Below are 27,576 nucleotides of genomic sequence, written 5' to 3' on the forward strand. Positions count from 1 at the left end.
AAAAACAGATGCGAGCCCGTAACTTGGATGGCACTCCAATAATTAAGTTAAAGGGAGAGAAAAAGGCAGGTCATGAAAATAAAACAGTTCCCAACACTTTTCTAAGACCAAAACAAGTTAGTGAAGGAAGAGTCTACTGAAGAGCCAAAGTTCATAGGCCAGGTCCACTTTAAATGGAGCAAGGTGGAATGTGCCCAAGATCACACAGTTTAGAAATGCATTCAAGTCTTTGTAAAAATGTTCAAAAGAGGTTGGGTTGGGGGCCAACCCAGTTGGAAAGCCAAGGATTTAAGGGTCACCTTTAGCAAACCGTAGAAAGGGAGGCCAGGTGGAACACAGTATCTTTATGTTTGAGGAAGTTCCAGCGGTGGCAGTTGTTCCTGGTAGCGGGTGCAGTTCGTGGTTTCGACCAGGGGAAGAGAAGATCTCGTCGAGGAGGAAACGTGGAGTCGTTGCACTGCCCAGGGGAGAGACCAGCCGCGGAGTTTGTCGGTTAAAAGGTGCGTTCCTTTTATTTGCAGTCACAGTGGTGAAGCTTAGCTATCCGGCCGCCGGGGTGCTTGGAATGGGCGATTCGACCAAGAGACGTCCTGGAAGGCGAAAATGGCGAACTGGTTGATCCCACCATCTCAGAGGAAGAAGACTCTTTCAGCTGATCTTCTCTTGTCGTTAGGAAAGTGGCGAGGTGGTGTCGTCGTTGCAAATGGCTCAGCTTCTCCCCTCTTCGGATTTCTTAGGTCTGTTCCAGTCCCAAAAGCCCTGCTTTTATGCAGAAAAACCCCCTTTCAACAGTCTAGCTGTCCCTCATACATGCTAAGTGGTGAGCCGGGCGGCTCACCACTGGGTCAATCAGAACAGAGTGCGACTTGAGTTGCTAAGGCAACGCAGTCCAGGGTGCCAATTCCCCCACCCACACATCCTGTGGAACCCAGACAGAGTGGCACAAGTTGGAGGGCTTCTGTGGAGAAGCCCGCCAAAAAGTGGAACAAAGGGCCCGACCTTGGTTGGAGTTACAGAGACAGACACAAATGCCATTTTAGAAAAGAGTTCTGGCGAAAAGACCCAACCGGCGATTTTATATTAAATAAATAAACCGGCGGTATCTTTAGCATTGCACCAAAAAGTGGTGCGCTTAAAATCAATGGGAAAATCCCATAGGAAATATTCTGGTGGAATATTTTGTGTGGTAACCACTGCCACCAGCCAGAAACTCGACAAGGGGGGACTGGACAGTGCCCCCTTGGAAACAGACCCAGGGGAAATCGAATTAACCCCTTCCAGTACTTCCACAGTATGATGGTTTGTACTGGTTCTGTTCACAATTTTGGACTAGTAAAGTCAATGGTGACTTTACATGTCCTGGGAGACAGTAGTCAGTCCCAGGGTATGGAGTCTATGTTTGGGGGTCACTATGACAACCGTGTGTTACTGCACTGAGGGTGCAGTGTAAGACATACACTAAAACAGATGATACCCTATGGAGTAAAAGACCCCATAGCCCATAAGCACACAAAAAGTCAAAGACATACCTCAAATCATGCCTAAGAGTGGGAGAAAAAGAGTCTCACTCTTAGCAGGAGAAAAAACAAACCCCAAAAATCCAGCAAAGCTGCTGGGGGACTCACTAGGTTTGGGAAATTAGCCTTATAAGAGAATTCTCCCTAAAACCCCTATCCTGAGATGCGCTGCCACAACCACCAGGAGTTTGGTGAAGAGCCTCGGGCGGAGGTCAATCTGAACGGCAGGACCCGAAACTGAAAGTGCGAGTCGCCAACCGCGAATCTCAGGTACTTTGTGTGCTTTGGATGGATTGGCACATGAAAATAAGCGTCCTTGAGGTCCAGAGACACCAACCAGTCCTGAAGCTGAAGGGCCTGGAGGACTTGAGAAAGAGTAACCATTTTGAACTTGTCCTTCCTGAGGAGCTTGTTCAAACTGCGAAAGTCCATGATCGGTCTCAATCCTCCGTCTTTCTTCAAAATAAAAAAATAAGGGGAATACCATCCCTTGTTCCTCTCCGCTACAGGCACCAGTTCTATGGCGCCTTTCTCCAGCAGGGATTGAATTTTCTGCGCAAGGAGCGGATCCAGACTCTTCAAAGAGAGGTTCCCTGGTGGATTGTCGTGAGGCCTCTGCCGGAAAGGAAGACAGTAGCCGTGGGCTACGATCTCCAGAACCCACACATCTAAAGTAATGGCACGCCATTCTACCAGATGCTGCGCCAGCCTTCCCCCAACCGGAGAAGATGGGCCTCATGACTGAGCTGAAGCGGCTGCAGCAGTGCCTGAGGGCAAAGAGGCAACTGCTTGCGCGGCCATGGCACCTCGAGTACCTTGTTTTCCACCTCTAGCACTCCTGCGGTTGCCCCTTTGACTTGCAGCTCCTCTCGATTTACTAAAGGATGAGTAATATCGAAACAAACCTCCCCTCCATTGCTGTCCTCTAGGACTAAAAGGCGGAGGTTGGCGGACTGCAGCGCCCAGCGACTTCGCTGCAGCTTTGCAGGTCTGCAACCTCTCTAGACTCGACAGCCTTGCTGCCAAAAAGATGTTCACCATCAAAGGGCATGTTGAGGAGGCAGACCTGCACATCAGGAGCAAAACCAGACTTCCGCAACCACGCAAACCTGCGTATCACGGTGCTCGCCGCCATGGACCGGCTGACGCAATCAACCATGTCCAGACCCGACTGAATAGACTCACACATGGCATCCTTGCCATCCTGCACGATATCAAGGAAACTATCCTGTTCCTCCCCTTCGGGAATATGATCAGCCGCTAAGGAGATACAGTTCCACAGAGTGCGTGAAACGAGACAAGGCACAAACGGAGTGGGCAGCCTAAGCGCCATTCCCCCAGAAGAAAATACCTTCTTCGCCCACCTGTCAAAACATTTGTCGTCCCTATCAGGAGGGATGGTCGGGTAAGACGCCTGCTTTGCGGGGGCCGTAGCCGCCTGCGCCACCAAACTTTCCAGAGTGGGGTGCGTGGTCAAGTAGCAGGGGTCGCCACTGGCTGGGCAATATTTCTTCAGCAAGGACTTGCTCACTGCCGGGAGACTCTCTGGAGAAGTCCAAGCCGCAGCCACCCTTCTCTGCAAGGCCATATGGAATGGCAGCACCAGGTCAGTTGGTGGACCATGGTCCAGTATATCAGTCAGGTCATCCTGCTGAAAATCCCCAGGGGGGGGCAGACCAACCCAGGTAATCCGTGACCCTCGACATGTGCAGATAAGAGGAGTCGGCATGTGTGCCAGGCTCAGGCCTACCAAATTCCACCTCCGGAGAGGTGTTGAGCCCACTGGTGTCATGCAATGACTGGCGCAGGTCCTCAAGCTGGCTATGACCAGAAACAATGTCATCAGGGACCTCTGCAGGAACCACACCTTCCTCAGACCCCTCCATCCACCTCAGAAATATAATCCAGGGGCTGGAAAGAGGGAACCGAAAAAGGAACAAAGACATGTTTTGCCTTAGCCAGAGCCTTTCTAGGGGGTTCCCCCGTACCACGGGGCATCCCCAACAAAGCCGCCTCGAAAGGCGTCGATGGAATCGGCGTCAACGTCGAGCGTGGCGCCGACAGCTTCGACGGTGTCAACACAGGCCTCAAGGGCAGAGCCCCGAGCGTGTATCTCGAAAGCCTTGGCGCCGATGGTGTTGACGACTTCCTCGGAGGCGGGGCCTCGAGAGAGTCGACGACCTCGACGACTGCGGCGTCAAGGTCTTCCTCGAAGACTTCACAGGTTCTCGCGGTCTCGAGGGCGTTGAGGACAGGGACCTGGAACGGGTATGTCTAGAGCGACCATCCTTGTCCGACCGGGACCTCGAAGGCGCCCGGTGGTCGCAATAACTGCTCGACCCTGAAGGCATAAGAGCAGTGTCTCTAGCACGGCCACGACCCGCGTCCTCAGACGGCGTGGACAGACCGGTGCCCTGTGATTGAAAAAAATCACCAACATCTCCTTTCGGAATCGAAGAGGCAGAGGAATGACGGGACCGACTCCCAGACCGAGAACCCCGGACTCACGACGACGATGCAGAGAGTCGCCCCTCGAATCGTCCGTCGAAAAACCAGTGGAACGCGACTTCCGGGGTTTGCCCACCTTACCGACCGACAGCTTCTTCTTTTGCTCCCACAAGGCCTTCGATGTTAGCGATTGGCAGTCGACAGTCGTGCGTATCATGGTCCTCCCTGAGGCACCAGAGGCAAGCGTTGTGCGTATCCGTCAGCGACATCTTTGACCCGTACACCCGACACTTGGACCGCGGAGTGGAAGAAGCCAAAGACGACATATCGATAGCAATGATTCTACTGAATCCTGTTTTTTCGAACACGTTCACGGAAAAAACGGAACTGAGGCTACGGGCGTCGTGCGTCCTACTTATAACACCCGGTGACCTCGACTCGACGGAGGCCCTCGAGGACAGTATCGACATCATTGACGCAGGCGCCGAAAGATTTTCCTAAGCAGCACAGCTGTGGTGATTACCGTCATAGATATGGAATACGTCGGAGGACCCAATCCCCTCGAAAAGGTGTTCACCATCAAAGGGCATGTTGAGAAGCCGGGCTTGTACATCAGGAGCAAACCCCGACTTCCGCAACCATGCAAATCTGCGCATCACGGTGCTCGCCGCCATGGACCGGCTGACACAGTCTGCCCCGTCCAGACCAGATTGAATGGATTCACATATGGCACCCTTGCCATCCTGTACAAGGGTAAGAAAGCCATCCCGTTCCTCCCCTTCGGGAATTTGTTCAGCCACCAAAGAAACAATTCCACAGAGTGTGAGTGAAACGGGCTAAAGCACACACCGAGTTGGCTGCTTTCAAAGCCATACCCCTTGAAGAAAATACGTTCTTCGCCCAACCGTCAAAACGTTTGTCGTCCCTGTCAGGAGGGATGGTAGAGTACGACGCCTGCTTTGCCGGGCAGTAGCCGCCTGCACCGCCAAACTCTTCAGAGTAGGGTACATGGACAAGCAGCCGGGGTCACCACTGGCTGGGTGGTATTTTTTTGGCAACCATTTACCCACTGCCTGGAGACTCTCCGGAGCAGTCCAAGCCTACGCCACCCTTCTTTGCAAGGCCATATGAAATGGCAGTACCGGGTCAGTTGGTGGACCTTGGTCCAAGATATCCGTCAGGTCATTCTGCAGAAAATCCACTGGTGGCGCAGACCAGCCCAAGTACTCCGTCACCCTCGACATGTGATGCCGGTATGAAGACTGAGTGGGTGTGCCAGGCTCAGGCCTACCGAACTCAACCTCCGGAGAGGTGTCTAGACCACTTGCGTCATGCAAAGACTGACGCAGGTCTTCAATCTGGCTATGACCAGACAATAGTTTGTCAGGAACCTCAACACGAACCAAACCTTCATCAGACCCTTCATCCACCTCAGAGATGTAATCCAGAGGCTGGAATAAATCCCTGGATGAGGGTACAGAAAAAGGCTCAAATACAGGACTAACTGACTTCTTCAGTGCCTTCCTCTGAGTTTCCACCGAAGCACGGGGTACCTCCAGGAAAGCCGCCACAAAAGGCACAGACGGAATCGGCATAGATGTCGAGCGTGGCGCCGATGGCTTCGACACAGGCCTCGAGGGCGGTGCCCCGAGCGTGTCCTATGACGGCCTCGGCGACTTCCTCGGAGGCGGTGCTTCGAGAGAGTCCCTCGACGGACATGGCGCCGACATCTTAGAAGACCTCACAGGCTCCGACGGTCTTGAGGGCGTCGAGGACCGGGACCTGGAGCGGGCATGGCTAGAGTGATCCACCTTGTCCGATCGGTACCTCAAAAGGCTCCCGATGATCGCGCCGACCGCCCGAGCCTGTAGGCGTACGAGCGGTGGCCCTAGCGTGTTCCCTGCCAGCTTCTTTCGAAGGTGCGGACAGAACGGAGCCCTGGGATTCAAAAATCGCCATCATCTCCTTACGAAATGCATCCCATTCCGCAGGCCAGGAATGCTTGTTGGGACAAGCAACCCGCCGTCTGGCAGAGTCCTCGGACGAGGACGGGGAAGGCGACCGGCGACGGCGCTTCCGCGAGTGCCTCGAAGAGGCAGAGGAATGGCGGGAACCACTGCGGGACCCGAGACCCCATGGACTAACGCCGACAACGCGGAGAGTCGCCCCTCGAATCGTCAGTTTAAAGCCCAGCGGATTTCGACTTTCGGGGTTTGGAAACCCTACCTACAGACAGCTTCTTCCGCTCCAGCAAGGCCTTCGACTTTAACGACTGGCAATCGTCACAGTCATCGGTGGCGTGGTCCTCACCGAGGCACCAAAGGCAGACGTCGTGCGGATCCGTAAGCAACACCTTGGAACCACAGTCCCGACACTTCTTGAATCCCGACCGTGGGGTAGAAGAAGACGAAGACATAATATCTTCACAAACAAACCAAGTTCGAAGAACCGAAAGAAACAGAAGAACCGAGGCGCGCCGAGATCTCCGAAGCGAACACATTTGCGGAAAAAACAGAACTGAGGCTAGGGGCATTGTGCGTCCTACTTATAACATCCAGTGACGTCGGCTCGACGGAGGCCCTCGAGGACAGCGCATCAACGTCATCGACGCAGGAGCTGAACATTTTTCAAAGCAGCACAGCTGTGGTGATTACCTGTCATAGATGTGGAATACGTCAGAGGAACAAATCCCCTCGAATATGAGTCTCTTGAAACAATGAGACCTGAATTGGAATTCAAAAGGTTGAAAAGCTCAAGCTGAAGCCAAACATCACATCAAACTCAGGGAAATGGAAATGCAGCATGCTCGTGAAATGAAAAGATTGTCTCATGAAAATGCTTCCCTCCCAGAGTCCTCTAGGTCTTCTAGTCCCAAGAGGCCTCACGTGCCCAAAGAAGCAGCAAGTATGTATGATGTGAAACTTGATATTTTGGATTGGTTGGGTGCCTTTGAGTACAATCATGGGATTCAGGATCTCGCATGGAATCAGAAGATTCCCCGGCTTTTGTGTAGGCTTCCCCAGGTTGCAACTGATGCTGAAATGGAGGTGGGTGAACTTGAAATACAGGAGCATGAGAATGACGCTGGATTTGATAGCCAGATTTGGAAAACTCCATCCCAGTACCTTAAGAGGTTTAGGACCCTCAAAAAGACTGGACCTTGGACTACCTCAGTGTTTGACAAATTAGATGGTTGGGTTAAGGGTTACAGAGTGAACTCCTTTGGAGGAATGAGAAATCTATTTTTATTACAATACATTTTTGATGGCTGACTAAAATGAGATTGATTCCAAAACATTAGCAAAGACTGCTGACTTGTGGGTTTGCCAACAGTGCCACTCACAAGAAGGATGAGGGGAACCAGCACAAGAAAGATGGAAAAGAGAATTCCAATTCCAACCAACCAACCAAAAGAGGGACACAAACAGAAAAAGAGTAAACACCAATGGAAACCAGGTCTGTCTAGTGAAACATCTGGTGCTAAACCAGAGGGAGGTCAGCAGAAGCCCCCATTCTACAAATTATGTGGTAAATGTTATGCTTGTGCATCAACTGACCATGTGAAAGGGGATCCCAGATGCAAGGGTAAAGCTTCAGGGGTCCACACTGCCTCCTTAGCCTTCATCCTTGAGTGAGAAGTTCATATGGCAAGTGGTAACAACTATTGGCTGAAGATCCCATTGGAGTCTCGGCCAGTTCTTTAGTGTCCCTGGGTCTGTGGGAACAGCAGAATGTAGGTTTATAACTATTCCAGATAACACAAAAGAATACTACAAGGAGAGTGTACTTGTGAATGGTCAGGAAACCCCTGCCATTAGAGACACTGGGGCCAGCATTACAGTGGTTGATGAAAGTTTTCAATCCTGGGGATGTTGCTAAGGCACCCAAGGTTCCCACTAAACTTGCTGGAGGCCCAATCCAGATGGTTCCAATACTGCCATCTCTCATCCAGTGCAATAATATGACTAAGAACACCGGACAGTGTACAAAATGAGGCGCCTGGGAGAGTCCTGTTGGGGAATGACAACGATTCTTTGAGTTCTATCAAGCACTCCCAGGCCTCCCAGTAAAAGGAAGCAGGAGCAGACTAGATTGGCCAGAGAGGCAACTTTAGATGACTCTCAGTGGGAAGTTAGAGAAGTACCTATAATTCCTAGTCCACAGGAAGGACACCCTTCTAATTCCAGGCCAAAAAAGAGACAAAGGGGAAACTCAAGGTTTCAGGAAAGAAGAAAGGCATCACACCTGTTCAAAGGACAAGGACATCCCTGAGAGGACAGTCCAAGGTCACACCTGTGACCCCTCCACCAGCTAAGGCTGAGTGGAAGGACCAACCAGAAAGTGGTAAATCAGCTACTGGTGAAACTGAGCTCGAAGAAGCCCTTCCCTATGTTGGAGATCTGGATTCTAAAGACCATCCTGAGCTGCTGACTTTGCTTGCAGAATGTGGCCCCTGTAGGGCAGATTTCAGCAGTTGTCAAAGAGTGTGTCATACTCTTGAAGGACTTTGCCAACAAGAAGCTTCCCAGCTGGAAGGGCAAGCACCGGGGTAGCACAGGTTGTACTGGGAGGATGTCCTCCTCTACAATGAGCCTATTGAGTCTACCCCAGGGGACTACCGAAGACATGTGACCCAGGTGGGGAGACCTCAGTTTCTACAGGGAGCCCATGGGATTCCTCTGGCTGGTCACTTAGTTTTAAGAAGAACAAGGAGATGATTTCTCTGTATTTCTACCGACCTAAGACAGGTTCTGATGTCGATAAATTCTGTAGATGCTGTCACCCTTGTCAGACTTCTGGCAAGAGTGGAGTCAATGTCGCATCCTTGGTTCCTCTCCCAGTGGTAGGAGTTCCCTTTGAGAGGGTAGGGATTGACATTGTTGGTCCCCTTGACGCTACCACATCTTCAGGACACCGATTTATATTGGTTGTGGTAGACCATGCTACAAGGTATTCTAAAGCCATACCTATGAGGACTGTTACTACTCAGGTATTTTGACCGGGGTTGGTTTTCCGAAGGAGGTCATCTCAGACAGGGGGACCAATTTTATGTCCCACTACATGCAGACCACGTGGAAAAACTGTGGAGTGAGCTACAAGTTCTCAACAGCCTACCATCCCCAAACAAATGGGTTGGTGGAGAGGCTTAACAGAACTATGAAGAGCATGAAAGGTGCTTTAGAAGAACCCCTCAGAAGAAAGTAGGAGCTTCTACTGCCAGACCTTCTTTTTGCTTATAGAGAAGTCCCTCAGGAAGGGGTTGGTTTCAGCCCCTTTGAACTGATCTATGGTCATCCGGTTAGAGGTCCATTGGCCCTAATCAAGGAAGGGTTGGAGAGTGCTCCTTCCCTCAAGCCAGTGAGGGTCACTGACTATGTGCAAGGACTCCTAAGGAGAATGGCACAGATGAGGATAGAAGCTTCAGATAACTTGTAAGCAGGGCATGCTCTGGTCAAACATTGGCATGATCAGAAGGCCAACATGGTGGAGTTCATTCCAGACAAGCTGGTTCTAGGTATGGTACCTACAAGGCAGAGGGCCTTAAAGGACAAGTGGACAGGACCCTTCAAGGTTGTGGGCAAACTTGGACAGTCAATTATTTAGTGGACTTGGGCAATCGCAAGGAGGCCCCAGGATCTTTCACACTAACCACCTAAAGGCATATGTATCCAGAGGAGGAGAGTGAGCCTCTACCTGACCTGAGGGGACAGCCTTTAGATGGAAAAATAGAATTAGTTAATCTCTCTTCTGATATGACTCTGCAAAAGCAGGAGGAGTGCAAAGTTCTGTTGAATCAGTTTCCCCTTCCTGTTTTCACCAACACCAGGCTTAACCGATTAGGGCCAGCATGATTATACTCACTGGTGACTGTCTCCCTGTTAAAAGCAGGGGTTGCAGAATGTCAGACCATGCAAGAACCCACATCAAAGTAAAAGGTCAAGAAGATGCTTGATCTTTGGGTAATAGAGCCATCTACATGTCCATGGGCTAGTCCAGTTGTACTAGGGCCAAAGGCAGGATCCAAGGAGTTGAGATTATGTGTGCACTATAGAGCTCTTAATGCAGTCACAATGACTGATGCCCATCCTTTACCTAGGACAGATGAGCTGGTGGACAAGATTGGTTCAGCCAAGTTCGTCAGTACATTTGACCTACCACCAGGCTATTGGCAAATAGCTCTGACAATAACATGACAAGGGGAAAACTGCATTTTCTACCCCAGGAGGCCTCTACCAGTTTAAGGTTATGCCTTTTGGACTCAAAAATGCACCTGCTACATTCCAGGAGGATGGTGAATCAAGTTCTGAATGGGATGGAGGACTTCTGCATGGCATACTTGTATAACATTGCAGTGTTCAGCCCCACTTGGGAATAACACCTTGGATATGTTTTGCAGGATCTTGAACAGGCCCATCTGACCATAAAGGCTAGTAAATGTCAAATTGGTCAGAGTAAAGTGGTCTACCTTGGTCATGCAGTAGGAAGAGGAGAAATAAGGCCATTGCCTAGCAAAGGATAAGCTGTACAAGACTTGGCCACCCCTACTACTCAAACCCAAGTTAGAGCCTTTCTAGGTCTTACAGTTTACTATAGGAACTTCATTGAGGACTATGGGACCATAGCTTCTCCCTTGAATGTGATCTCCTCACCCAAATTACCCAAAAAGGTCAGGTGGAATGAGGAGTGCACTCAAGCCTTTGAAGCACTTAAGAAAGACCTTTGTCAAGTTCCAATCTTGAGAGCTTGTTAGGCAAAATTGTATGCAGTACCCTGTGGGAGACTACACCAGCCTTGTCCTCTTGGCAATAGTTAACCCAACCTTTGGTATAAGCATGTATTACTGACTGAGTGACTGAGCAGCCAGGCTTATCTCAAGAGGTGTGAGCTGTAGGGTTGTAACAGAGTTTAACAGTGACACGTTTCGAAATAAAACTTCTAATCAAGATTTCTTGATTAAACAATGATTTATTTAACAGTCAGTTTCAATAAGTCTTCTTTAGAAGGGAGCAAATATTTAACACTTAAAATATACTTCATAAATACACACTCTGTTTCAGTAAATCAGTAGATACCCATTGGGGATGGCACACGGACACTTCCTACACCCAAGGCGACTTCAATAACTTGGACACCATCTACATTGATATATCACTGGTACATTTAGAGCAATCCTGAGTTTGGTGCAAAAAGGAAAATAGAGGAAATAACAATGGTTAACAAGTTTCTCAAACAGGTAAGTAGTTTTGAACCCCCAATGCAATGCAGATTAACCCTTTCCCAGCTACACAAGTAAAGAGTGTGAGACTTTTTGGAGGGACAGATCAAAACCCAAAGTCAGAGGTTAGAAGAGCCCAACAGGGAGCAAGGACAGCCAATGTCAATTGAGCAAAGTCTGGGGGAGCTAAAATTCTTCTTGAAGGTAAGTAAAAAGTCTTGCAAAATGGTATATAGTGTTTTGTTGCAAAAGAAATCACTGTTGGGCCTCGAGCTGGGAGGCTTGTGATGGGCAAAGCTGCAAGCAACTCTGCAAATGGTAACAAAGGCTAGTCTCAACTGAGAACTAGTAAGTTGCACAACAAGAGGTAGCTACCCCTTAGTTTACAGTACCTTAGGTCTGAAAAAATTGGTTCCAGCTGGCTTCTGTTTCTGTTGTAGTGTGGCAGATCCTTGTGTTCCTGGGCCTCAGTCGTGGGTACAAGAGGGAGGATGTCTGGGGACTCCTGCACTACGGGTTGAAGGTCAGCGTCAGCAATGGGCAAACTTCAGATCAGCAGCCCTTCACGGTTTAAGCTTCTCACAAATAGCACCACTGCGGTTCTCAGACACTTAGTAGACTTTCCTTGATTCTGGGGTCCAGCACTCTGTTGAGGTGGCTCAGGCTTGGTTAGTCCTGCTTCATGGGAGTCCAAAGGATATTCCTGGAGCTTGGGACCGAATTAAAAAGTATGCACTCAATTCTGGTGTTCCATTGCTGCTTCAGGAACCGATTGCCAGGGAGAGGAAGTACAGCCAGCTTCTAGTGGATTTCCAGATGAGTTTGTCTTGGGGTCGATTGGTTCCACCAACCCAAGGGTTCGCAGCTGCATTAAAGACCCATGGGTGCCCATTTTGTCAAAATGGCCCAGTCTTTTTTTGCCATTTCTTGCTGGAAAGATCCTTCTTGAGATTTACTCAGCGTGCCAAACCAGCTTTGGGTTAGTTTTGTCATTGTCAGGATTCATGAGTGAAGCCCGCCTCTGGCTCCAGAGTGTCTGGCAGGGGCAATAAGTGAGGGAGGTGCCCGAAACTCTGTGCTTAATACTCTTGGTTACAGGAATGCACCCAAAGGTGATTGGCCGGCTGCGTGATTGACAGCTAGGCTGGAATTAATGGGAGAAGCCTGCACAATAGGCAAGGCTTTTTGAGTCGACCACTGGGCGAAGGAATCCAAAGAAGAACTTGAAAGAGACGCCTGCTGCAACTCCTGGACCATTGGCTTGCCCGGCAAAGCCCTGCTGCTGTGTTGAAGCTCCAAATTCACCTCGACTACAGAAGCCCTGCTAGGATGACTTCTCCCTAGGAGTTGGTGGGACCAATCAACTCCAAAGTAAGCCCGCCTGGGCATCCTCTCAGAGCTGGCTGTACTTCCACTGCTGCTGGAACTGAAGTGCCAGGGAGAGGAACACCAGATTGAGTGCATCGCTTTAAGTTGGACCCGAGCTCCAGGAAGATCCTCCGGACTCCCAGGAAGCAGGACTGACCCAGCCTGAGCCACTTCAGAGTGCTGGACCACAGAAGCGAGGAAAGTTTACAAGGTGTCCAAGAACCGCAGTGGTGCCATTTATCAAGAAGTTAAAACCCTAAAGTGCCGCTGATCTGGAATGTGCCAATTGCTGCTGCCGGCCTTCCAACAGTAGTGATCCTCTCCCTTGTCCCCACAACTGAGGCCCAGGAACAACATGAACAGAAGCCAGCTGGAACAATTTCTTCAGACCCAAGCTACTGTGAGAACTAAGGGGTTCTTGTATGTGTGGCTTGCTTGCTCATTCGAGACTTGCATGGGCTGCCTTTCGCAGAGTTGCTTGCATCTTTGCTTCTTCACAAGCCTCCCAGCTTGTGGCCCAACAGCAATTCTTTTTACAACAAAACTCTAACATTATGTTCAAGAAGTGCCTCAGCTTCCCTAGATTTAGGTTCAACTAACATTGGCTGTCCTGGCTCCCTGAAGACTCTTCTTACCCTCCAACCGTGTTTTTTTTTTTTTTTTTTTTAACAACTTTATTTAACGTTGCACGAGGTAAGCACATACAAATCGTACAGCATATTTAGCACATTACATGCATACATATCATGGTACCATAATTTCGGTATTTTCACTCTCCACCTTGTCTGTTAAATATTGCTTATACCTGGCCCATATATTCCTCGGTTTTGAGGAGGGCAGCACCGAATCAATATACAGTTCTTCTGTATCTTTAGTCCATAGCATGTCGTTGTCCCAATCTACCTTCGTCGGGGGGGTTGCACTTTTCCACCTCATAAGTATCACTCTCTTTGCAATCAATAAGCCAAGGTTTAGCAGCTTTCGCCAGGTTGGGTCCATTTTCCCTGTCACGCCCAATAAACATAACCGTGGTAACCATTCTACTGGTTGATCTGCCATTTCGTCTAGAGCTGCACACACCTCCTTCCAGTATTCGCCTAATTTTATACATGCCCATAGCATATGATGAATGTTCGCGTCTTCAGCCCCGCATCTTGGGCATTCCCCCGACAGAGCGGGGTAAATTAATCTGAGCTTAGCTGGGGTGTAGTGGGTGCGGTGTACTATTTTGTAGTGTATTAGCCTATACCTGGCGTTGCAGGATATATGTTTAGTGAGTTCACAGATCTTAGCCCACTCGTGATCATCGATTTGCTGTTCGAGATCCTGTTCCCATTTGGCTTTGGATGCGCTTTCAGGTATCGGGCGTGTTTGCATTATAACTTTGTACAGTGCTGAGGCTGTGATTTTCTGTGTCCCCCCTGTGAACATATACCCTAATCCCATATTAATCTCCGGTTCATTGGGAAAGGTGGGGAGTAATTTTCCCATCGTTGCTTTCACCCTCATATATTGTTTTTTATAACAGTTGGACCTTCCCACCGTTTCCTGGATGTCTTCCCATTTTACAAAGAGCTTTCCTGAGAATAGTTGTCCCCACTGGGATATACCTTTGGAAGACCAGTGTGTGGCCACTTCCCCGTCTAGAGTAAATGGTGTCCGAGGATCTCCCCAAATCGGCATACTCGGATGATATAGCCTGTCTTTACCATATATGTCTGCCAGCTTGACCCAGGCCGTAACCGTCACCTTAGTGGGGTCTATGGAGTTATGATGTGTGTGTGATGTTGTGGTCATTTGGTGTAGTGCGGTAATTGCCTCTTGTTCAGTTGTGCCTAGCGATGGGGTACCTGGATCGATGAAGACAGCGGCCCATTGCGCTGCGTAGTGCGCCTGTGCTGATAAGTAATATAACTCTAGGTCAGGTGCTGTTAGCCCCCCTCTGGTGTATGTGTTTGTTAACAACCTCCAGCTCAGCCTGGGGTGCCCCCCCCACACAAAGGAGATACACGCACCACTCATCCTTGTAAACAGGGCTCGGCCCGGCCAAACCGGCACAGTGCTAAACAAATAAAACAGTTTTGGTAGCACTATCATCTTAATAAGGGCTATTCTTCCCATCATCGAGATTGGTAGGGCGTCCCAACGCTTTATCTTAATACATAATGCGTCCGCCAGCGCGCTATAGTTCAAGGCCCGTGTCAATTGTGCTGTTCTGGCTATGTGTGCCCCCAGGTATTTGATATGCACAGGGCTCCAAATGAGGCCATGTAGATCATTAGGTACCACGGTATTTTTTGTAAGCGGGAAGATCTCCGATTTGGATCGGTTAAGACGCAGGCCCGAGAAGTCTCCAAATTTATTAACTTCAGCGAGAATTTTGGCTAGCGTACGATCTGGATCCCGTAAGTACAACAAGATGTCGTCAGCATAAAGATTGATGATATGGAGTCTACCCTCTACCCTCAGACCAAATGTGCTGTAGCGTGACCGCAGTATATCCGCTAGTGGCTCTATCACCAGGGCAAACAGCAGTGGCGATAGAGGGCATCCCTGCCTGGTTCCACCGAATAATTCTAATATCTCCGTCAGAGTGCCGTTGACTCTAATCTTGGCGTAGGGATGCGCATATAGTACCCGTATCCACTTCATGATATAAGGGCCAAACCCATAATTTCTAATAACCCCGAATAGAAAGGGCCAATAAACTGTATCGAATGCTTTATGCATATCAAGAGACACTGCCACTCCCTGTGTTTCGGGGGCTAATTTGGACAATATATTGTAACATCTCCTAATATTCGTTGCCGTGGATCTGCCCAGGATAAACCCCGCTTGGTCTTGGTGGACCATATGGGGCATAAGTGATGATAATCGGGTTGCCAGTATTTTCGCAAAAATCTTCGCATCCGTATTAATCAATGATAGGGGTCTATACGAGCCGCATTCCTCTGGTGGTTTACCTGGTTTGAGTAATAGTGTAATCACCGCCTCCCTGGTGGTCTCAGGTAATTCCCCTTTGTCTAAGGCCTCTACCCAAACGGCGTGTAGCCTAGGAACCAAGATAGAACTGAATTCCTTATAAAATTCTGCTCCGAGGCCATCCGTCCCTGGGGCCTTCCCGTTAGGCAAGGCTTTTATAGCTTCTGCTATCTCTGCCTCCGTTATCGGATTCTCAAGTGATTCTCTAGTAACATCTGCTAATAATGTTGTTGGTATGCGGGAGAGATATTCATCAATCTCCTCTTCCGTTGCATTACATTGAGGGGAGTACAATGCCTTATAGTATTCATAGAACACTTCCTGTACTCTAGCATTGTCGGTGGTAACTGTGCCGTCCTTTAGCGTTATGCATGGTATTGTTGCATGGCCCCCCTCACCCCTTATTGTTCTGGCTAATAGTCTACCTGGGCGCTCACTTTCCCCGTATCTGCGGGCAGCTCTTGGCCTGTCGAAATATCGGATCTCACGGTCCGCCTCTTCCTTGTATTCGTCTAATTTTAGCTTAATCTCTAAGCTCAGTTGTGCGGATGATGTGTGTGCATATAACGATTGAAGAGAGGCTATGTGTGTTTCCAGGCGTGCCAATCTACCCCTGATATCTTTGAGGACTCCCGCCTCTGTGGAGATTGAGTTACCACGAATACAGACTTTAAACGCCTGCCACAATATGGCCTGGCTAGCTACTGAATTCTCATTTATGTCAAAATAATCCTGTATGTATCTTGTCAGTGCAGTTTTGTACACCAGGTCTTGTAGGGCCGCCGGTTTGAATTTCCATGGTGCTCTCCTCACTTTAGCATCTGGAATGCACAGCGTTATCTGTATCGGGGAGTGATCAGAATATGTTCTGGGATAGATGTGTACGTTCTCAGTCCATGTTAACACCTCATCATCTACCAGCCATAGATCAATTCGAGAATGCATGTCATGTACAGTGGAGTAATATGTATATTCCCTTTTCAGCGGGTTTAACACCCTCCATACATCCTTCACATTCAGGTCAGCCATGTGGGTGAGTATATTCTGCGCCGCTCTCGACAATGCCCTCTGTTGTGTTGAGGTACGGTCTAGATGTGTGTCAAGAATCGTGTTAAAATCCCCCCCGATTAACAATCTGGCCGTGGGATAAGATGCAAGTTTTCCAAATAATGTTGTATAGAACTCTGCATCGTCTATATTGGGGCCATATACATTTAATAGGACCACCTCTTTGTCACCTAGGGTGCCATGAAGTAGTATGTATCTCCCTTCAGGGTCACAATCGGCGGTGCTGCAAGTAAACGGGAGGGCTTTGTGAATTAAAATGGCCACCCCTCTAGCCCTTTTGGAATATTTGGTGTAGTACTGATGCGTCCCCCAATGTGCAACCAATGGACCCGCGTACTCAGGCCCTATGTGTGTTTCCTGCAGGAAGATGATTTTAGGGTTCTGTCTGTTGACATAGGCAAATATTTTCCTCCTCTTGACTCGAGCCCCCAAACCTCTAACATTCCAGCTCAGCATTTTAATAGTGCCTGTGTCGTGTTCAGCCATTATCTATAACACAGGTGTGGCCATGTGTTTGATGGTGTATGTGTAGTGCGTGCTCTAGAACCAAAGTGCTATGAACCAACGTGCTTTTTGTTCTTAAACTTCCCAATGCAGAACCAATTCCCGCAAAACCTTTCCACACCCTCCCCCCTCCCTCATAGTTCCCCGAACTCCAACTATGTACTTCAATGTTTCCCCACCCCCTCCCATCCCACGTATTGTGCACCTGCTACAGGGGGAACTGTGGCGAGTGCAAGTGCCCATGCCTTTTCGTTTCGTTAACTCAGTCCAGGTTCTTCATGTTGCTCTCACTGATGATGACACATGCGGGACTTTCTCCGATCTTCGTGATTTGCAATGGTCGATATTTCTTCCCTATTACTTCCGGCTCCCTTGGAGGGGGCCCTGCTATTACATGAGTCTAATGTTCTCCATTGACGTGCTTGTTGTCGGATAACCCTCTAGTTCAGGGGACATTTCCATTCGTCTTTTGTGCGGTTGGCTCGGGTATATGAGTTTCAATGAAATTTGCCGCCTCATCTGGGAACGTGAAGAAATATGTTTTGTTTTGATGCTGGATTTTCAATCTTGCCGGGTAGAGCATTGCATATTGTACCTGACGGGCCCGGAGTAGTTTCTTGACCTCTATGAACTGCTTTCTCTCTTGCTGAACCGCCAGCGTGAAGTCTGGGAAGATGCGGATGACGCTGGTTTCCCATCTCAACTCTTGCTTTTCTCTAGCAGCCTTCAGGATTAAGTCTCTGTCACGATAATTTATCAGTCTCGCTATTATAGGCCTAGGGTATGCACCCGGTTTCGGTTTTGGGGCGAGCGATCTATGTGCACGTTCTACAATGAACATTGCCGACCATCCAGGGTCCCCCAGAAGATTGCGAAGAAGGTCCTCCACTGCCTTTTCCATGGATCCTTTTATTGCTTCCTCCGGTATTCCGATAATGCGGATATTATTTCGCCGGGATCTAGCCTCCAAATCCTCGCATTTAGCTTTTACTGTTCCCAGTTCGATTGCCATCGTGGAAACTGTGGTCTTCAAGGTTTCAAGTGCATCTTCCGCGCCAGATATCCTCGTCTCTGCTTCGGTCATTCGTGATGTAGTTTTATCCAGCTGTGATCTGATAGTGGCAACGTTCGCTGTTATTCCATCGAGTTTTTCGTTTAGGGAGGAGAAGCCCTGTTGCATAGCTAAAAAGACCGCCTGGGGGTCCATCATCGGTGGTGGTGGAGCCATTTGTTCCAAGGGGGAAACCTCCTCTGTTAACGTCCGCTCGGACTCCTTCCGCATTGTCGTTGTATATCTGTCAATGGCTCCTGTTCCCTTCTTTGGTCCAAAACCTTTGGGCATCGTTCTTATTTCCTCCCTGTCAGAAGCCCCGGGTCAGCGAACTCCAACAAATAATCGCCTTGGGATTTGCACTGTGGTCAGAGGGTGCCCTATGTTTCCCGAGGGGTTGGCGTGAGCAATGTCTAATCTTTCCTCGGCACAGTACTCAGTATTTCGGGGGCCCTTTACTGACGGTGGTATCGCTTAATCAATGCATTAACTATACAGTTCTTCGCGGGCGAAATTGCCGTAGGCCTCGCACATGGGGTGAATCAGGAAATGTTTTATATCATGAGACCTCCGCCGTTTCAATGTGTTTTCCTAAGCCCCCTCCTGTCTGTTCGCCAAGGCTGCTATTCCCATGTCCCGGGATCAGGGCACAGTTCAGTGTTCCTTCAGTTCCTGCCCATATGGCCTTGCCCAGCTTAATGCGTAGTTTGGGAGGACCCAGTCCAGCGCGGGGCCCAGGGACCAGCCACAGGGCCGTGACTATCACCACCTCCCAGCGCCTCGGTGCGCTCACCGGAGTGGCTGTCGCCCGATGGGGTACCCGCCAGGGGGGGCCCGGCTTCCTACAATTGTCCGCCTACCTTGCAAGTTCCCCAGGCAGCCGCTGCAGGGCTCTGAGATGTCCGCCTGGTTCCAACAGGCTCGAGAACGTCCTCGAACCCCCTCCGTGGGAGCGTGTGCACCTTGCTCGGGGTTCGCTGTTTCCCAGTCCGGGTGCTAGTATGTCAGCCCCGCTGCAGCGGTCCTCTTCTCGTGTCTATCTGGACGCAGCCGGTGGCATCAGGAGGAGTTCTCCACTACTCCTCGTCTTTCGGATCATACGCGGCGCGTCTGCCGCGCGGCTCTGTCGGTTGTTTCCCGGCCGCTGCTCGCGTAGATTGGGGCCAGGCTCCTCCCACCTTTCCGGGCCGCGCCTCAGGCTGCTCCGTCTTTCGGCGCGTGTGTCGGTGGTGTGGCCGCCGCTTCGGCCCTACACCAGCCCGGGTCCTGAAACCCCGCCGGGTGGTTCTGTATACCCTGCCACACGTCTCTGGGGTTTGTCGTGAAGAACCGGACTATATCGACGGATATCTCGGCATTACGGCCCTCGTCCTCGCCGGAGCTTACACACGAGCGGCCATTTCCAGTCGTGCGCAACAGCGCCCCCCCCCTCCAACCGTGTTTAACTATCCCTCAAAAAGTAATACATACCTTACTTGATTAGCTGGGAAAGGGCTAACCCATATTGCATTGGGGGATTCTAAAGTGCTCACCTGTTTGAGAAACTTGTTAACCATGGTTTCCTCCCCTAACCTTTTCCTTTTTGCCATAACTTCAGGATTACCTTTTAAGTGTGAAAAGTGATATATTAATGTCCACAGTGTGCTAACTAGTGAAGTCAACGAGGGTGTAGGAGGGGTCTGTGTGCCATCCCAAAAGGGTATCTAGTTACTGAAATCAAGGAGTGTATTGTTGAAGTATATTTGAAGTGTTACATATTGCTCCCTTCTAAATAAGGCTCATTTGAAAGTGACTTAAATGAATACATAATTATTTATTCGAGAAACCTTGAGTATAAGTGTTATTTGAATACATGTCACTGAATCTCTGTTATAACCCTACAGTTCACATTGACCCCTCTTAAGATAAGCCTTGCTGCTCAGTGACTACCAACTTGTGTAGTACAGGCCTATACCAAAGGTTGGGTCAACCATTGCCAAGAGGACAAAGCTGGTGTAGTCTCCCACAGGGTTACTACATATAATATTGCCTAACAGTGATCAAAAGAAAAATGGCTCCTCCCTTTATATAAATCAATACTGAATTAAGAGCTATGATCCCATCCCGCCACCATATGAGACACTGATGATCAAAGTACTCCTGCATATTTTAATATATGGCAAAGTGGAAGAAACATGGTTAAAAGGAGAAAAAAGGTTCATGGCAGCTAACTATGGAAAAACCTTAAGTGCCTCTGTAACAAAGCATAGTTGCAAAGGTTCAGGAAAGCACTACAATCCTCTTGATTTAGCCACATACCCTTGGAAAGCATGGGCATCACCATCTGCTTCAAACACTGCTATACCCCTTAAAATCACCTCTACCTTCTCGGCTGGTCCGGATTCAGCATTAGACAGCCCATATGCCGCCTGCCGTTCTCCCCTCACGTGAACAGATTAAAGCTAGGTGGGTGAGGATCTAGACAAACTGAAAACAAAACCCATTTACAAAGAGGCCTTAAACCATTCTCCAGCTATCCAAAAGTACTGGAGCACTTTGTTAAAAGGTGCCATGTTTATCGCTCAACAAGGACAATAAAGTAGCAGTGGTAAGTCAGACATAGAAGGCAGACAAGAGGACATGTTTGAAAAGAGTAATGTATTAGTTAACTGAAAGAAAACCTACTCTTTACAAAATTAACTGTGTCCTCTGACAAACGTAAGCTAACCTATCCATGTCCTACCACTAATAAAGGAAAACAGAAAGAAAGCCACGTCCTAATACCCCTTTTGGAACATCTATGGTAGGTTGTTATCGTATCCCACTCACAATGTTCTCAGTTTCTTTCTGCACCAGGCTTCGTAGATTAGTCGTAAACGAAAATCCAGAAACCAAAAGAAATCTCAGTTTCAAATACCACAATGTTCTTGTCAATTAGTATATTGTCCAGTTTATCCCTTCTCCGGGGATGCATTCTTGTAACCTGGGTAGATCATTATTCACAAGGGATACAACAAAGTTCACTCTGACTTCTGAGATTGTGCCAACTGGTAGCCTCAGTTAGGCTCTGGGCCTGCTCAGAATAGTTTTCTTCTCCTTCAGGTATATCAGTTTTCTCTGCCGGGGCAGGCTATTTGGCTCGCTCAGCCAGGATTATTACAGTTCTCTCACCCCCTTTCAGCGTCTTCACTTTCTCAGCCTCTGTTGGGCTATGGGCTCACTTAACCCTTATTTAGAGTCAACCTCACCACCCTTCAACCAGTCCCAATGGCATACCTTTTCTTTGACAACAGGTCTCGGCACTGGTGTTGGGTTCTTGTGCTCTTGCGGTCCTGCATCTTCAGTCTGCACAGTCAGCTTTGCAGTGCTTCTTCCTCCCGTTCAGATCGTTGGAGTCCAGGCAACAGGACGTTTACTCTTCTGGTTGCTTGGCGGCACGCTTCCCATCTCAGCAGCCTCTTCCTGGTTGGGAGCTCTGCCTTCGTTTAAGTAGCCGGGTTACTTGCAAGCCATTGCTAGCCACCCACCACATCCATTGTGGGTTTCTCCTTCCTTCGTCGGAGGGACCGCCTCCATCATCCACATCACGGCGCAGGCCAGCTTTCCATGTTCTCGGCCAGATCCTCCCTAGTCTGCCTGGCTTTCTGCTTGTCTTAAGTTCCACCAGGGTGAGGAAGGGAGAATTCCATTGGTCAGCACTTTCTCGACGAGGTGGAATTGAGTACAGGTCAGTAAACCAGCCATCCATATTAAAAGGGGCTCTGTATATTAACAGTTTCACTTTCAATGTAACCAAAAAACATTGGGGTCTTGGTACAGAGGGAGGTGGTATGGAACCCCGATCTAGGCATTTCTGGTCCCTACAGTGGGGGAAGGCGACCCGAAATGGGATGCTTATTGCCCGGACCCATAGAGAGGGTATTGTGTAGCAGGCTCACCTACCTAGTCCCAAAGGGGGTGGCTCCCCCTTGGGGAGAAGGGGTTAATTCCCTGGATTGGTCACATAGCATACATTTTAAGCAGGATAAACAGCAGACAATTAAAACAGAATCTGACACTGCATACCTGCTGTAGAGTATTGATATCCACACCATCTCCTTGAATCACTCGGATGTATGGTGGTAGCACCCTGTAGCCTTTTTCATTTTCTGATGTAGGGAACTTTTTATCCAAGATTTGTAAAACCTATACACAAGAATGCAAAACAGGAAAACTGATTAATTTTAACTAGTCTGGAAAACAAAATATTAACATTAGACTTGGTTGAATATAGTTATTATTTCAAACACTTGAATAAAATGAAAGCCTTGTGCGTAGTAAGAGCATAAAGCCCAGGGTGACTACACAACATATTTTAAAGGGTATTATTAAGCAAGTTATACGAACAAATGGTCAGTACTGTAGAAGGCAAATGGTGAATGGGTAACCCAAAAGATAAGCCTGGTGCAGCTTCTCAGGCATCCTCTCTATTCCCTAAAGGCTTCCAGAGAGAAAGCTGCTCAGGGTCCCCAAAGTTCCAAAGGTGGTGCTTCAGTATCACAATTTAACCAAAAGGTCCAAAGTAAAGATGTCCTTGTGTCAATGCAAAGTACAACAAAAAATGTCTTAAAATGAAACAAAAATATCCCCCTTCCTGCAGAGAGTTCCAGAAGCATCTGCTCTGCGGGTATCCAAGGGAGCTCCCCACCCCAAAACCACGGATCCCAGTCGATATGTACATTTGGTCGTTGGTCCGAGAGTTTTCCCTCAAGCCATTCCTGGATGGGACCTGGACTCCGGGCAGTTTTGGCATGCCCGGATGGAGGCTGACTGAGAAGAAGGACCCTACTCTAGACTTTCCTTGGTTCTGGACTCTCTCGTATCCACCTTCCTCCTCCCTATTTGCTGAACTCTGCTCGCCCTCTGGGCCCTTCTGATTACCTCCATTGTCACCCTCCGTTTGCTCCTGCAGGAGCTACTTCTTGCTCTAGTGTGCTCAGCAGTCTCCTCGCCCCTCTGGGCCTCACCTCCCTCTTTCTGATGAATCTGAATTGCTCCCCAGCACCATTCGCTCTACACTCTTACTTCTTGGCTCCTTTGAGAACCACCCTCCACCTTTTGCCACTCTTGCTGCTCCCCTAAACTTACTTGACTCCTCTAACAACCACCAGTCTTTCTGATCATCTTGGCGGACCTTATTGGACAATATTCCCACCTCGGCCTTAAACCTTTCCACCTTTCTCTAAAACTCTGCAACCTCCACCATAACCTCTTCCCCCAGCTCCTTGAACTCTGAAACCCCTCCTTATATTCTACAACCTCCTAATATTGTTTTCTCCCTGTAACTCCCCAATTCACCCACCACAATGCCCTGCTCCTCCAGCCTCTGTACACCTTCATCCTGATGTTCTCCAGCTCTCTTCAGACTCCTTCCTATTGCTCTGACTCCAGCCACCATTCTCTAAACGGCCCCACTGAATGAGTCTGGATTTCTATAGGGCCTTGGTCTCGCTTTGCAGCCTTTCATTGGGTAATGTACTCAGGTGTGTAGACTTGAAAGGAAGTACTTGGGAGAGGCAGTTACCTGGACCTGGTTGGGTCTCCAGGAACTAGATATCTTGGATGTCCCAACTTCCCCTCACTGCTGTAGGTGTTGCTTGGTAGTTCTTCAACCCAACTACTGTGCCCCTCGTAGATTTAGGAACCCTACACCTGCACCCACGATAGGGAAGCACAGTGTGTTGTAGACATATATTTTTCTGCTCCTTAAAGAGACCAGGCCATATATCTTTCATTGGGAGGCCAGGGCCTTGGCTTTGGATAGCTAGCCTGGCCAGGGAGTGTAGGGAGTGTTTCCTAACTAAACTGCAGGGGGATTATGTTTGTTTTTAGTTCCCATGTGACTGGCCCTTGCCATGCAGCAGACCTGCAGCACAGTGCTGCAAGGAATTTCCAAACGTGTCAGCTGTGGTCAACATTCTGAAGTGAGAGATTTCAGATTCTAAGGCCACTATGACCACCTCTCTCTGTCGGTGCCCAACACCAAGCAGGGGATTTAATCACAATAGGCTGGAGCAAATAAGTGGAACCTGAATACCTAGTATCGGAACTGAACACTTGGATGGAAGAAGCATTTGCATGGAGGCGCACAAACCCACAGAATCGATACCTGTTCGGCAAGATTGTATGTAGTAACCCCTTGGGAGACTACATCAGACTTGTCCTCTTGGTAATAGGTAAATCACCTATTGGTATCGGTCTGTACTACACAAGTTGGTAAAGTGCCAGCCACCCAGGCAAGGGCAGCTGCAAGTTCAGAGCTTTGAATGGTCAAGTTTTCATTGAGAAAAAGAAGATCCACAACTCTCCTAGAGATACTAGCATTGAATGGAGGGAGAGGAGGAACACCAACGTCTCATTTGCTGAGCGAGACATTAAATTATCCCCAACTAATGCACACTTGCAATTTCTGATTAAAGCTATTGTAGATCAAACTCTGTCCTCACATAGAACCTTGTCAGGCACACAGGGGGGGGGGGGGCCTTGGCACACACTGATGAGGCCATAGAGGGACTGGGGTAAAACGATCACCGGAGGCATACAGAACATCCGAAGTCCGCCTGAGATACGGACATTCAAAAACATTTGGATGACAAAATCAACACGGGTGCACATAAAGTTACCACAGGTCTACCCAAAGTCATCAAAAGTACTTCTTGCAATCCCCTGAAAGGTTGCCCATACTTGTACCCCTTAAATATATTGGGGTATCCCCTGATCACACTCAGAGCAGAGTAAATGCACCCCTCTAGTGAATTAAGGCCATGAGTCTATCTTGCAAGGACAACAACCTTTAATCTGTACCAAGATGAGGATTGGGGGGAATGGCAGAGAACTCTGCCCTTCCGACCAGCATTCTGTCTTCCTTGGCTGGCATTTGCAGACTAATGGCAAGCAGGCCCCTTTATATAGTCTTCAACTTGGTTACTGGATACCGGCAGAGTTCATTCAAAACTGTTGTTCGTCCTTAAAACGGATGCTGCAGTCTCCATTGTTGCATGGCCAGGTTTACATTTAGACCAACCTATGTAACATACTGCTGCCTCTTCAGGAATACATTGTAGCTCTTGCTTAGCATCATTTGCTATGTTATAAACATTCATACATAAACACACCTTCCGCCATATCGTCAACACTTCACTCAATATAATTATATTTTATCTGGGTCCAGTAATTCTCATAAAAACTCTTATTTTTACATAATGTTGCATTGTGTGCATGAGCATGTACAATCTCCTATTCTTAGTCTGCATGGGCTTTTGATGAACAGAAACATCTGCTCAGCCACTTCGTGTGCTCTGCCAGCCTGCCTATAGTCTACTTTCAGCACAGGCTGCATTCCTTCCGGCAGAGAGCCTGCTTTGAGATTTGATTTTCAAACTACACAGAATAACATTTACACGTGTTATCAACTAATGGTTATTTGCACCTTATATTTTAAATACTACCTATATCTATTTAGTGACTCTCCACCCCCCTGGACTCTTGCAGTGCTTAGAAAACAGTTAACAGAAGTCTTGCCCAATTCTAAAGCGCTTGGGAAGTTTGGGAATGAAGAAAAGCACTAGGCTCCTTCCCAACATTCCCCCTTTACTTCTACAGTACCAAACTCATCCCCACTCGACATTTCTATAACCCCAGAAATATTAGTTTGAGTTTTGCCGTTTATTGTATGGCAAGGTGTTTTAGATTACCCAATTGATACCATCATCTTTGCACTATTAGCGACTATAAGAACACATCATTGGAGACCCCGTTGGGACGTGCAGAAGAGAACCAAGAAGAACATGATCACGGGAACCAGTATTTTTACTGCTGCCTTCAGCCATATCAGGACCCAATCAAAGGCACGCGATAGCCAATCTGTGTTCTGAATGCCATCTTCTTTCTTCATTTGAAAACCTAGATTGTGCACCGCCTTGACGTGGGATAGTGCCCTATTCTCAGCATCATCTGGGGGTAGAAAAGTGCAGCAGCTGCTTGTACCCCAGGAGCCAAAAAAGAAAGTCTCTGCTGAGCTAAAAAGCCAATACTAGTCAGGTTTGCTTCTGAGCAGTGCTGAACAGTCTTTTGAGACAGTTTGAGCTCTTCTTTCTTCCCTGCCAGTAAAACCATCCTTTTTCTGGCAGCATACAAAATTCTTGTGTGCTCTGCAAGCTTCTTCCTGCTTTTTTTATTTGGTGCTAGAGTGGCTGTTGGCACCTCGACCAGCATTTCTTCTCCATTCAGGTGTTCTTCCAGGATTACCAATAGCACTGAGTGCAAGGTGTCCAGTGACCACTTGCCCCTCCACATGGTAGGAGTTACAGGTAGGCTTGTCGGCCACAAACCCAGTAGTAATCCATCACTGCTGCTGTACTTTTCGTCATACCAGGGATCACAAGAGGGTGGTTGCACTGTGTGTTTGTGCCACTAGGAACTGTTCCTTCATTGCTAAAACAAAGTTCAACATTTTTGGCTTTATCTATTCACACTGGCTTCTTCATTGTTGCAATCCGTGTCAGCCTTGTGATGTGTTGGACCATATTTGCGCACACATGGTCTTGATTTGGGATATTGCTTCTCCACTGTACTCGATCAGCCCCTCTGCCAGACACATCACTGTGGTGCCCTGCCATTTGTCATTGTCATTTCAGTAACTTCCCAAGGAGTAATATGGTCCTTGTAGACACTGGCGGTATTTTGTGTTGCCATTGCATAACGCTGGGTCTAGATCAATGCTCCTCAACTGCACTTTGTGTGCCTGGAATGTGCCCTTTATCTCCTATAGTGCAAGATGTACCGGGCATTGTGCCTCTGTAATTGGGACTGGATGCGGAACTAAAACCTTAGGAGATCCTGATGTGTGCGGGATAAGTGCACACACGTAACATCTTTCATTGATTTCCTTCCTGCAAAGCGAATATCAGAGTACCAGCTATTCAATGTTTCTACATTCTGGACAGTCAGAAATAGTATCAAAGCCCAACCCATGATATAAAATCATACCTCATTCATACTTCCGGTTTCATTCGTCTAAGAAAACTTGTAGGGGTGGCTGCCAAAAAGTGAGACATTTTGTATTACCTTTTTTTATAGACATATTAGCATTTTGTTTCAAACTGTCCATCCACCCCCCATTATATGGCCACCCCATATAACAGACATAGCTTCATCCACCCCAACAACCACAACCAGTGTCAAACAAAACATCATAGTACTAAAAAGAGGCACTTCATAATTTCTAAAACAAATGTAATGTATTTTAACTTTATCCCTACATAACAGAGAGGTTGGTCAGCCATCTTTGCTTATTCCTGCAGAGGAGAAAAAAGGTTCTCAAGAAAGAAATAGAAAGAAAATGTAAGAGAAAGAGAAAAAAAAGAGGGAAAGAGATAAGGAAAGAGGGAAGGAGAGAGAGGGAA

The 27,576-nt window shown here is 48.3% G+C and overlaps 1 protein-coding gene across 1 annotated transcript in view; it reads right to left on the reverse strand.

Moving 5' to 3' along the window:
• The window catches only part of NAMPT (nicotinamide phosphoribosyltransferase), a 559,899-nt gene that overhangs the window by 129,312 nt on the left and 403,011 nt on the right, over positions 1–27,576 (reverse strand). The window contains exon 8 of the mRNA XM_069629129.1: positions 22,199–22,318. Coding sequence (XP_069485230.1) covers positions 22,199–22,318 — 120 coding nt within the window. The remainder of the gene's footprint in view (positions 1–22,198; positions 22,319–27,576) is intronic.

Source organism: Ambystoma mexicanum, chromosome 12, assembly GCF_040938575.1.
Source record: "Ambystoma mexicanum isolate Mex_15411 chromosome 12, UKY_AmexF1_1, whole genome shotgun sequence".
NCBI classification, from domain to species: Eukaryota; Metazoa; Chordata; class Amphibia; order Caudata; family Ambystomatidae; genus Ambystoma; species Ambystoma mexicanum.